At 41.9% G+C, this 12,294-nt stretch overlaps 1 protein-coding gene and 1 long non-coding RNA gene across 6 annotated transcripts in view; one reads left to right on the top strand and one right to left on the bottom strand.

Moving 5' to 3' along the window:
* Window positions 1-7,974: 7,974 nt before the first annotated feature.
* LOC149750824 (uncharacterized) lies at window positions 7,975-10,855 on the bottom strand. Its single transcript, XR_016388788.1, has 2 exons — window positions 10,189-10,855; window positions 7,975-8,506 (listed from the first exon to the last, which is right to left on the bottom strand). It is a non-coding gene; the product is annotated as an uncharacterized LOC149750824 (long non-coding RNA).
* UBR4 (ubiquitin protein ligase E3 component n-recognin 4) overlaps window positions 10,438-12,294 on the top strand; it is a 127,605-nt gene continuing 125,748 nt past the window's right edge. For 3 of the 5 annotated variants that reach the window (XM_022552048.2, XM_089899902.1, XM_089899913.1), the window contains exon 1: window positions 10,438-10,680. In XM_022552048.2, coding sequence (XP_022407756.2) covers window positions 10,505-10,680 — 176 coding nt within the window. In that variant the 5' untranslated portion in view covers window positions 10,438-10,504. The remainder of the gene's footprint in view (window positions 10,681-12,294) is intronic. The other 2 variants (XM_022552050.2, XM_022552053.2) reach the window with 1 other exon arrangement.

Consider the following 12,294-nt stretch of genomic DNA (forward strand, 5'->3'; position numbering starts at 1 on the left):
CTCAAGTCAGTCCCTAGATGAAGCCAGACCAGCAGAGAACTAGCTGTGCATCTAGGTTGAATTTGAGGGGACAGTATTTTGTCATAACCTATCCTTCGGAATGGATTTTAGAACTTGGTGCTGCATTTATTCTGTTAAGGACATTGTTTATCATATTATGTAGAGCACCAAATAGAAATTTCCCTCTTGTCTTGGTATCAGGAGTAGTTTATCTCTTAAGTCACTTTAAAAAATCTTCTTTTCCTTGATTTTAAATAGAACATGTAGGGCTTCCCTGGTGGCGCAGTGGTTGAGAGTCCGCCTGCGGATGCAGGGGACACGGGTTCGTGCCCCGGTCCAGGAAGATCCCATATGCCGCGGAGCGGCTGGGCCTGTGAGCCATGGCCGCTGGGCCTGCGCGTCTGGAGCCTGTGCTCCGCAACAGGAGAGGCCACGACAGTGAGAGGCCCACGCACCGCAAAAAAAAAAAAAAAAAAAATAGAACATGTACATTATTAAAAAAAAAAGTTAAAATTCAAAAATTAATAGGACTAGTTCTAATATTGATTACCCATAAGGGCACTGATAGTCCAAGTTTAATGTCCTTGTATACATACTCTCTCTTTTTTTTTTTTAATTTTTATTTTTTGGTCGTGCCACATGGCTTGCGGGATCTTAGTTCCCTGACCAGGGATTGAACCCGGGCCATGGCAGTGAAAGCCCAGAGTTCTAACCATTGGACTTCCAGGGAATTCCCTATACATACTCTTTCTTTTTTTTTTTTTTACATACTCTTTCTTAACGGCATCATGCTATTTAATTCTGCTACTTGTTTTTTCAACTGATGCATCTTAAACATCATGTATTTGTAGAGATTCCCTAAATCCTTTCTGGAACAAAGTATGACAGAAAAAAATACGCAAGTCCTAAAATATGTATTAGAGGCTTCAATGCAAGTCACCTAACCTCTCTGAGTGTGTTTTACCATTTGTGTGAGGGCATAGATTACATGGTATGTAAGGTCTTTCAGCTCGGAAATTTCAGATTTGTAATTTCACTTCCTTTATAAATTGCCTTTTCTGGTAAGAGTGTATTACATAAACTACAATTATCAGGATTATCCCAAGACTTATTTACAGATTTCTGTTCATTTAAAATTTTGTTTTAAAGTCATGAATCTATCTTTCTCTATATTCTTTACTTGGAATGCTTTCTTCCCTTCTCAAAATCTGGTTTGTCTGAAATCTAAACTCCATAAAGCCTTCCCTGTTGATTTTGGCTACCAAGGACCTCCGAGTTTCCTGGCTACTAACCACACAATTTCCTGAATGATGTATCCTAGCATTTTATTATTTCAATCATTTTGTGTCTCCCAGGGATTGTCAGACTGTTTTCTCAATTCTCCACAATCTTAAACATGAAGCTGCTACTTGACAAATAGTTCCCCAAATGGTTATACCTTCTTCATAGAAGCCTTAGGACATTTGTCCCTAGTTTCTTAAGTTTCCACAGTGCCTTTGGTGACTTAGTAAGGAATTTTTATATTGACTGAAATGCCAAGAGATAGTCCTACCCACCTTTCCCTGGTGTGCCTGGAGCTCTGACAAACCCTGCTTTGCTACTTAAAAGAAATGCTCATAAGATCAATATGGGAAATGAGCTTCGTGGTACCGTAATTTCCATTTTAAAAAGGAAAGGTATCTTTTTGGTATTATATTTATATGTACTTATATAAACAAACAAAAAAAACTTTGATTACTCAGACTCAAAGTCCAAATAGGTTTTGGAAAACACTATTCTTTATAACAACTGCCTTAACATTCAAAAATTGACAATCATTCCATAATTAAAACAAGGTAGACAACATTGTGCACTTTTATTTTTGTAAAATGTAAACTGAGAAGTACCATCTACCTTTCAATAATGGAGATACTGGTACTTTGTATGCATGAACTGCTTCCATTTTTGCTGCTAAATTCTTTATTTTAAAAGATTATAGAAGTTAAAAAAAATTAAACAATGCCAGAGAAATTAAGGCGGGTCTCCCCTTCAAAACCTTCCCCAACCCTCTATTTCCCAGAGGTAACCACTGAACAATTTGTTTTGCATCTCTCCAGACCACATAATGTTCTGCAACTTGATTTTATCATGTCACATATCATGGAGAGCTTTCCATATTAGGAATATAGATCTCCCACACCCTTTTTTTAGTGGCCACAGGGTTGAAATTCTTTTTTTTAATTTTTATTGGAGTATAGTTGATTTACAATGTCATGTTAGTATCAGGTGTACAGCAAAGTGAATCAGTTGTACATATATATATATCTCCACTCTTTTTTAGATTCTTTTCCCATATAGGCCATTACAGAGTACTGAGTAGAGTTCCCTGTGCTATACAGTAGGTCCTTATCAGTAATTTATTTTACATATATTAGTGTATATATGTCAATCCCAATCTCCCAGTTTATCCCTCCCCGCCCCCCCCTTACTTCCTGATAACTGTAAGTTTGTTTTCTACATCTGTGTCTCTCTATTTCTGTTTTGTAAATAAGTTCACTTGTACCTTTTCTTTTAGATTCCACATATAAATGATATCATATGATATTTGTCTTTCTCTGACTTACTTCACTCAGTATGACAATCTCTAGGTCCATCCATGTTGCTGCAAATGGCATTATTTTGTTCTTTTTTATGGCTGGGTAATATTCCATTGTATATATGTACCATATCTTCTTTATCCACTCCTCTGTTGATGGACATTTAGGTTGCTTCCATGTCCTGGCTATTGTACATAGTGCTGCAATGAACATTGGGGTGCATGTATCTTTTCGAATTATGGTTTTCTCCGGATGTATGCCCAGGAGTGGGATTGCTGGATCATATGGTAGCTCTATTTTTAGTTTTTAAGGAAGTGCCATACTGTTCTCCATAGTGGCTGTACCAATTTACATTCCCAGCAACAGTATAGGAGGGTTCCCTTTTCTCCACACCCTCTCCAGCATTTATTGTTTGTAGTTTTTTGATGATGGCCATTCTGACAAGTGTGAGGTGATACCTCATTGTATTTTTGATTTGCATTTCTCTAATAATTAGTGATGTTGAGCATCTTTTCATGTGCTTTTTGGCCATCCATACGTTTTCTTTGGAGAAATGTCTATTTAGATCTTCAGCCCATTGTCTTTTGTTTGTTTTTTTGCCCATTGTTTTCTTTTTTGTTTGTTTGTTTTTGGTTGTGCTTGCCCCGTGGCTTGCCAGATCTTAGTTCCCCAACTAGGGATTGAACCCGCAAACTTAGCAGTGAAAGCATGTAGCCCTAACCACTGAACTGCCAGGGAATTCTGTTCTGCCCATTTTTTGATTGGGTTGTTTGTTTTTCTGATATTGAGCTGCATGAGCTGTTTGTATATTTTGGAGATTAATCCCTTGTCGGTTGCTTCGTTTCCAAATATTTTCTCCCATTCTGAGGGCTGTCTTTTCATTTTGTTTGTTTTCCTTTGCTGCGCAAAACCTTTTAAGTTTAATTAGGTCCCATTTGTTTATTTTGTTTTAATTTTCATTACTCTAGGAGGTGTATTGAAAAACATCTTGCTGTGATTTCTGTCACAGCGTTCTGCCTATGTTTTCCTCTAAGAGTTTTATAGTATCTAGCCTTATATTTAGGTCTTTAATCCATTTTAAGTTTATTTTTGTGTATGGTGTTAGGGAGTGTTCTAATTTCATTCGTTTACCTGTAGCTGTCCAGTTTTCATAGCACCACTTACTGAAGAGACTGTCTTTTCTCTGAAATTCTTAAGTGTTATTCCATTAGGGATTTATTTTTTTAATAAATTTATTTATTTATTTGGCTGCTTTGGGTCTTTGTTGCTGTGCACGGGCTTTCTCTAGTTGCTGTGAGCAGGGGATACTCTGTTGCGGTGCGCGGGCTTCTCATTGTGGTGGCGTCTCTTGTTGCGGAGCACGGGCTCTAGGCACGCAGGCTTCAGTAGTTGTGGCACACGGGCTCAGCAGTTGTGGCTCATGGGCTCTAGCATGCAGGCTCAGTAGTTGTGGCGCACGGGCTCAGCAATTGTGGCTCATGGGCTCTAGCGTGCATGCTCAGTAGTTGTGGCGCACGGGCTTCGTTGCTTCACGGCATGTGGGATCTTCCCGGATCAGGGCTCGAACCCGTGTCCCCTGCATTGGCAGGCGGATTCTTAACTACTGCGCCACCAGTCCCACCATTAGGAACTTTTATGAGATCAGTTGAATACTCTTTCAGTTAAGTCTCTCTTGTATTATTTAGACCATCCTTCCAGTAAGGGTTTATAATAACATAAAGAATGTGTACACCCACCTCCTCATCTTTTAAGGAGTTTGGGTGTGATGTCAGTTGAGACTGACCTTCAACCAAGAAGCCATTTTCCCACCAGTCCTGAGGCTTATCTAAATTTCTGATGGCTGATACTGGGAATGTGCCTATTCCGGGAGAGACTGAGCTCATTTAGGAAGGTGTCTTTATAAAATAACCACAGAGGGCTTCCCTGGTGGCGCAGTGGTTGGGAGTCCGCCTGATGATGCGGGGGACGCGGGTTCGTGCCCCGGTCCGGGAAGATCCCACGTGCCGCAGAGCGGCTGGGCCCGTGAGCCATGGCCGCTGAGCCTGCGCGTCTGGAGCCTGTGCTCCGCAACGGAAGAGGCCGCAACAGTGAGAAGCCAGCGTACAGCAAAAAAATAAATAAATAAATTAAATTAAATAACCACAGACTCGTATTGAAGCGCACTTTTTTTTTTTTTTTTTGGCCATGCTGCGAGGCTTGTGGGATCTCAGTTCCCCAACCAGGGATTGAACCTGTGCCCCCTGCAATGGAAGCGTGGAGTCCTAACCACTGGACCACCAGGGAATTCCCTGAAGCATACTGTTGACTATAACATGCAATCCGAAAGAATGAAAGAAAGCAAAAATACACATCCAAGGCACACTCATATAAGTCCATCATACTTCTTTATAGTTTTGGTGACGTTGTACATCCCATGTGCTGTGATAAGATAACCTAGACTAGAAGACTGATGACCAGAATGCCAGCTTATTGATGACAGTGAAGACTGTAAATGCAAAGAGGAATAGACTACTTATGTCTGCTAGTTGAAATATATATTCTCTCCTATGAAAAAGCCTGGAAAATAAGTCAAAGTGCTATTATAAGTTTGCTTGGTTATTATGGACTTAGAATAGGGGGTGTGATATCCTATGCATGGTTTTTATCATAGATATATATCTGCAAGAGAGACCAGAATATTCACTTCCGCTGATCAGGACAGCCCTTCCTCATGCCCCAATAGTGCTAATACATACAGTATAACCATTGGATTCCACTCTTCCTAGACTTTATGTACACTATTTTCTTTCTGTTAAGTGCCCGCCATATGTCATTATACTCATGATATACTAACCATGTTTTCCTAATCACAAAGTATTTACAATATTTTTAACTTTTTATTTTGATAGTTTCAGACTTAGAGAAAGATTACAAGAAGAGTACTAAGAATTCTGATACCCTTCACTCGGATTCCCCAGATGTTAACATTTTCCACCTATTTGCTTTATCCTCCCATCTCTCAATGTAGCTTTGCAATAGAGTACATAAATCAGCATGCATTGTTTTTTTAAAATTGAAGTATAGTTAATTTACAATATTTCAGATGTACAGCAAAGTGACTCAGTTATTTTTATACCTGTATATATATACATATATATATACTTTTTCAGATTCTTTTCCATTATAGTTTTACGAGATACTGAATATAGTTCCCTGTGCTATATAGTAAATCTTTATCTATTTTATCCACCACATTGATCTTTAAACCATACAGTTCAGCTACGGCTGCTTAATTTTCTTTCATTATATTTCCTGTAACGTGACTATATCATTTCTTGCTTTCTTTTAAAATTTTAGTTCCTTGCCCAGCCACTTGGGCTTAGAAGAGAACTAGTATTTTAAGTCCCTCAGGTAATAATTTATAAAAGTTACCATTTTTTAGTTTCTATCTTATTTTCTGGGCCAAAGTATTAGAAGCTTATGTTTCATCTAGAAGTCTTTTTTACTCCCCTACTTATCCTGTTTCTTTCGTTATCTAAATTTAGAATGTGGATGCCATTCCAAATCTTTTTTAAATATGTATTTATTATTATTATTTTTAAAATTTATTTATCTATTTGGTTGCGCCGGGTCTTAGTTGCGACCGCGGGCTTCTTAGTTGCGGCATGCATGCGGAATCTAGTTCCCTGACCAGGGATCGAACCCAGGCCCCCTGAATCAGGAGCGCGGAGTCTTAACCACTGCCCCGCCAGGGAAGTCCCCATTCTAAATTTTTGTAGCAATACAAGAACAAACCTCCAATACTGAAATTAATATGGTATTTATAATGGAAGGTCATTACCCTAGAATGCATTCTTCAAATCTATAAGCCAGAAATATTTAAAATATACCAAAAAAAAATGTTTAGGTACAGGTGCAAATCTCCCTGTGATAGTCTGCATTTGCCTTTTTTACTCCCTTTCGTACAGCTGCAGCAGATGGAGGGGGATGGAGGAGAGCAGGGTCATTTGATCTTTTATTATTTTCTGAAGCCTCTCCAAGAGAACCTTTGCAGATTAATTTTGTCCTTTGAGTAAAATAAAATTAATGTCCCAAGAGCCACTATAAAATGCTTGGTCTCCAGCCTTCTCCTTAGGGTTCTGTTTCTGTATCTTGTAATATGACGATAGTTACTGTGTTACGGAAAGGTTTTTTTCCTTTTCATCTTTCATCCTTTTTATGTTTAAGGAGACTGCTGTTTTATTAACCCCTGATATAAGACACTAAAGGAAAATCCCTACTGTTACCACTGAAGCCATGTTTTCCTCCAAGACTGGCCTTGACTTGACTGAATTTTATTTCTAATGTAAAATAGCTCTTTTCTTACGAAAAGTCTAGATTGAACACCAGGTACCAATTTATTTATCAGCATTACACTGGGAATAAAAGGCGCTCCTCCAAACCATGGGGGAGAATCTCAGGGCTTTCAGGATTTTCAAAACGTCTTCACAGTTCTTGTGAACATTTTTTTTTTTTGCGGTACGCGGGCCCCTCACTGCCGCGGCCTCTCCCGCTGCGGAGCACAGGCTCCGGACGCGCAGGCTCAGCGGCCGTGGCTCACGGGCCCAGCCGCTCCGCGGCACGTGGGATCCTCCCAGACCGGAGCATGAGCCCGCGTCCCCTGCATCAGCAGGCGGACCCTCAACCACTGCACCACCAGGGAAGCCCCTTGTGAACATTTTCTGATTTGGGTGCACTGTGAGCCACAGGGCCTGGAGCTCGAAGTCATCCTCCGAGAACTCACACACAAGAGGGCCCTCAAGGCATGCATATCTTTCTTTAAGTCAAACTGCTTTTCCCTCTTAGATCTGGAATCCAGATCATTTTTTATCGGCAAAAATATAGACATTATCCTGTGGATAAAAGTTCACATTCTTTCCGTTCAGAGTAATGATTGTAAACTTGATCAAAGAACTCGGGAGGAGAATGGATGCAGAGCAAGCAATCAGAGTTTTTGTTTTCATTTCATTCAAGTTGATGTAGTACACCATTATACCGCATAGTAAGAGCATTGTTGTAAAGAATATTAAATAAGTAGCACTCAGCAAAACAAGACAATAAGGGAAGGCTAGGATGTGGAGTTTCGGAGAGTTAATATTTCCTAAATTGAAGTTAGAGAAGTCCAGGAAATTGATAATTCTTAGGATAGTCTTATAGGAATGTGTGCCTTTAAGGAGTTTTTTTAAAAAATTCTTTTCCATTATGTTTTATTACAGGATATTGAATATAGTTCCCTGTGCTATACAGACCTTGTTGTTCATCCATTCTATATATAATAGTTTGCATCTGCTAATTCCATCCCTCCCCCATACACCCTCTCCCTTGGCAACCACAAATCTGTTCTCTATGTCTGTGAGTCTGTTTCTACTTTGTGGATAAGTTCATTTACGTAATATTTTAGATTCCACATATAAGTGATATCATATGGTATTTGGCTTTCTTTCTGACTTCCTTCACTTAGTATGATAATTTCTCGGTCCATCCATGTTGCTGCAAATGGCATTATTTCATTCTTTTTTATGGCTGAGTAGTATTCCACTGAATAAAGAAGTTTTATTATTATTTTCGATTTTATTTATTTATTTATTTTTGGTTGTGTTGGGTCTTCGTTGCTGCATGCTGGCTTTCTCTAGTTGCGTTGAGCGGGGGCTCCTCTTTGTTGTGGTGCGCGGGCTTCTCATTGTGGTGGCTTCTCTTGTTGTGGAGCATGGGCTCTAGGTGCGTGGGCTTCAGTAGCTGTGGCTCACAGGCTCAGTAGTTGTAGCTCACAGGCTCTAGAGCGCAGGCTCAATAGTTGTGGCGCACGGGCTTAGTTGCTCCGCGGCATGTGGGATCTTCCTGGACCAGGGCTCGAACCGATGTCCCATGCATTGGCAGGTGGATTCTTAACCACTGCGCCTCCAAGGAAGTTCCTATAAAGAAGTTTTTAACAAAGAATGATAAAATATAAAGAACAACCAAACAGAATTGAAGAATACAATAACTGAAATGAAAAATACACTGGAAGGAGTCAATAGTAGACTAAATGAGGCAGAAGAACAGATCAGTGAGCTGGAAGACAGAGTAGTGGAAATCACTGCTGCTGAAGAGAAAAATGAAAAAAGACTGAAAAGAAATGACGACAGTTTAAGAGACCTCTGGGACAACACCAAGTGTGCTAATGTTTGCATTATAGGGGTCCCAGGAGGAGAAGAGAGAGAGAAAGGGCCTGAGAAAATATTTGAAGAGATAATAGCTGAAAAGGTCCCTAACCTGGGAAAGGAAACAGTCACCCAAGTCCAGAAGTGCAGGGTCCCATACAGGATTAACCCACAGAGGAACACACCAAGACACACTGTAACCAAAATGGCAAAAATTAAAGATAAAGAGAGAATATTAAAAGAAACAAATAACATACAAGGGAACTCCCATAAGGCTATCAGCTGATTTTTCAGCAGAAACTCTGCAGGCCAGAAGGGAGTGGCACAATACTTAAAAGTAATGAAGGAGAAAAACCTATGACTACTAAGCATACTCTACCCAGCAAGGTTCTCATTCAGATGTTTTTTTTCTTTTTTTCAGGATTTTATTTTATTTTCTCCAGATCTTACTGAGATATAGACCCACAGCACTGGGTAAATGTAAGGCGTACAGCATAACGATTTGACTTAAAATCATCATAAAGGGATTATCACAATAAGTTTAGTGGACATCCATTATCTCATATAGATACAAAATGAAAGAAAAAATGTTTTTCCTTGTGATGAGAACTCTTAGGATTTATTCTCTTAAGAACTTTCATATATAACATACAGCAGTGTTAACTATATTTATCATTCTGAACTGATTCGGATTTGATGGAGAATCAAAAGCTTTACAGACAAGCAAAAGCTAGAAGAATTCAGCACCATCACATCAGACCAGCTTTACAAAAAATGCTAAAGGAACTTCTCTAGGCGGAAAAGAAAAGCCCACAACCAGAAACAAGAAAATTACCGGATGAAAAGTCTACATTCTTTCTTTGCTAGTAGAAAAAGGGGGGAATGGAACGTTACCTGGCAAATAACAAAGAGCGATGCAAACACGAGCTGGTAACATTACTAATGATGGTAATCAAAACATAAAAGGAGGGCTTCCTTGGTGGCGCAGTGGTTGAGAGTCCGCCTGCCGATGCAGGGGACACAGGTTCGTGCCCCGGTCCGGGAAGATCCCACATGCCACGGAGCGGCTGGGCCCGTGAGCCACGGCCGCTGAGCCTGCGCGTCCGGAGCCTGTGCTCCGCAACGGGAGAGGCCACAACTGTGAGAGGCCCGCGTACCGCAAAAAAACAAACAAACAAAAAACATAAAAGGGATTTCAGCGCGAAGAAAGGACTGGCGATTACACTAATAGCGAGAGGCGGTGTGAGGAGAAAGAGTTTTGCAAACTGAAGCGCTATACTGTAACTGTTGGGAGTGGGCGGGGGGTCATCAGGGAAGTGAAGCAGGTGACCGTGATTAGGCTTCGACGGCCTCTTCTCGTCCTTAGCTTTCTTGAGCCGGGGCCATTATATTCGCCGATGCAGGTGTACTTCGCTGCCTTGGTCTAGTCAACTGAAACCAAGTCCCAAACTCACCTCTCCGGAGTGCCCGAAAGCCACAGACCTCCCATTTCCGGGAACGACTTCCAGCCCGCTGGCGCGGAGCTTAACGCTCCCGCTCTCACCCTAAGGACTACGTCCTGCGCAGGCGCAACTCCTCGTCCCCGTCCCCACGCCGCGCCACGCTCCCCCTGCAAGAGCAGAGGGAGGCTGTCCTCGCGCGTCGCGTATTTTGGCTGGCGACTGCGTCGCGCAGTCTGACGCGCCTATTGCGTCACTTCCGCCCCCTCCCGGGAGGAGGCGCTGGGCCGGTGGCAATCCCCCGGAGGGAGCTGCACTAGTACGACGGAAGATGGCGACGAGCGGCGGCGAAGAGGCGGCGGCTGCGGCGCCGACGCCCGGGGCCCCGGCAACGGAGGCAGACACGACCCCGGGCTGGGAGGTGGCGGTGCGGCCCCTGCTATCCGCGTCCTATTCCGCCTTCGAGATGAAGGAGTTGCCGCAGCTGGTGGCCTCAGTCATCGAGAGGTACCGGGCGGCGTCCCCGGTGGGGCGGGAACCGGGAGGGGGAGGGGAGGTCGTGCCAGAGGATCTGGACCCTCTGCCCGGCTACCTCCTGAGGCTCTGAGACCGCGGCCCTGGCCCCGACTTCGGGGCTCCCCGGCCCTGGGAGAGGAAAGCTTGTCTGGTGTTCTTCCGCCACCCCGGGTAAATCCTGTGCCTCAATTTCCCTCGCGAGCAAAACTTTTGAGGACGCCCTCTCGGGAGGGCGTGGCCGGGCTGGTTTCGGAGTAATTTTGAGATGCATCGACCTCGTAGGGGAATGTTCCCAGGGCTGCACCCTGTGTTAAGGTCAAAGCGCTGATGAGTTTGCATTTCTCGTCAGCGCTCTTCCCCCTAGCCTGGGCCGTAGCGGAGCCCGGGGTTTAAATTGAAGAGCTACCACATAATTTAATAACGGTCTCCCTGGTGTTGTAATTACTTGGGGGCACGTGCTGTTTCTGTGACTGAAGCCACTAGTTATCATTGATGACTTTCTTTTCAGGTTACACTTACGGTATATTGCTACCGTAACGGTCTTTGATTAAAAACATTGCAGTGTTATTCTGAGAGGTCATTTTCCCACTGAAACCGTATACTCGCCCTGTCTCTCAATAAAATATCTTTAGACTCTTACCAACGGGACTGTTTATTGGTTTGCTGTTACATGAATTTTTCTTTCTGAGATTCTTAGATTGTGAGAGTTGTGTACATACAAGGCCAGTGATATCACAGTGCCTGCCTTTTCCTGTCTTACCTTCCTCAGAGCAGTCTTTCATTAGTTTAATGGTAGACCTACCTTTAAAGCTAGTCTCATTTTCATTTTTCTAGCCAAACCTGACTTCAGCAACTTTCTGCAATTGCTAACTGGGTCATTTTAGCTTCATGCCAACAAGAGTATACCTACATGTTATCCAGAAGGTTAGAAATTGCTATTTATTACTCAAGGGAGGCCCATGGTTTGACACATTGTCTATTATAGTGTTTATTGTTAGGTTTGTGGTACTTTGGATGAGGTTTAAAAAAATAGAATAAGATAATGGTTTGGTTTGGTGAGTTCACAGTTAACTTTACAGATGGATTTTCCTATCTTATTATTAAGCCAAGAAGTTTCGGAAGATGTAAACAAATATCAAAGATACTACTCTCAAATTATGTAGTCTCTTTATAACTGTTTTAAACATTTGGATTAGTGATATTTTTCCCGAATTACACTTGTCGTGTTACTTAGAATGGTCAGTGTTCCACTTTTTAGAACATCTGCTTTTATGTTTTTATGGACATGAGCTGAGTAGGTAATAAAGTCATTTGTTGACACCCTGGCCCATACATCCAGTATTATGGGCCCACGCCTTTTAAACTGTAATAGTTAAGCAACTCCCTGCAACCTGTAGAAGGAGCCAAAACCAAATATGTCAAGGTACGTTTGAATTTTGCCAAATAAGTGATAGTGGCCCCTCTTGCACTCTGTATAGCTAAGATAATCAAGGGTTGCCTGCATTTATAGACACTAATAAGACCTCTTTTCATGGTTTGGAAAAGAAATCCAGACTGATGGCTGTTTAGTAACACATTTTTATTGGAAGGCAAGATCCTTGAAGT

Source organism: Delphinapterus leucas, chromosome 1 (genome assembly GCF_059928025.1).
Source record: "Delphinapterus leucas isolate spDelLeu-1000000601 "Yukka" chromosome 1, BTC_Dleu_Yukka2, whole genome shotgun sequence".
Lineage (NCBI taxonomy): Eukaryota > Metazoa > Chordata > Mammalia > Artiodactyla > Monodontidae > Delphinapterus > Delphinapterus leucas.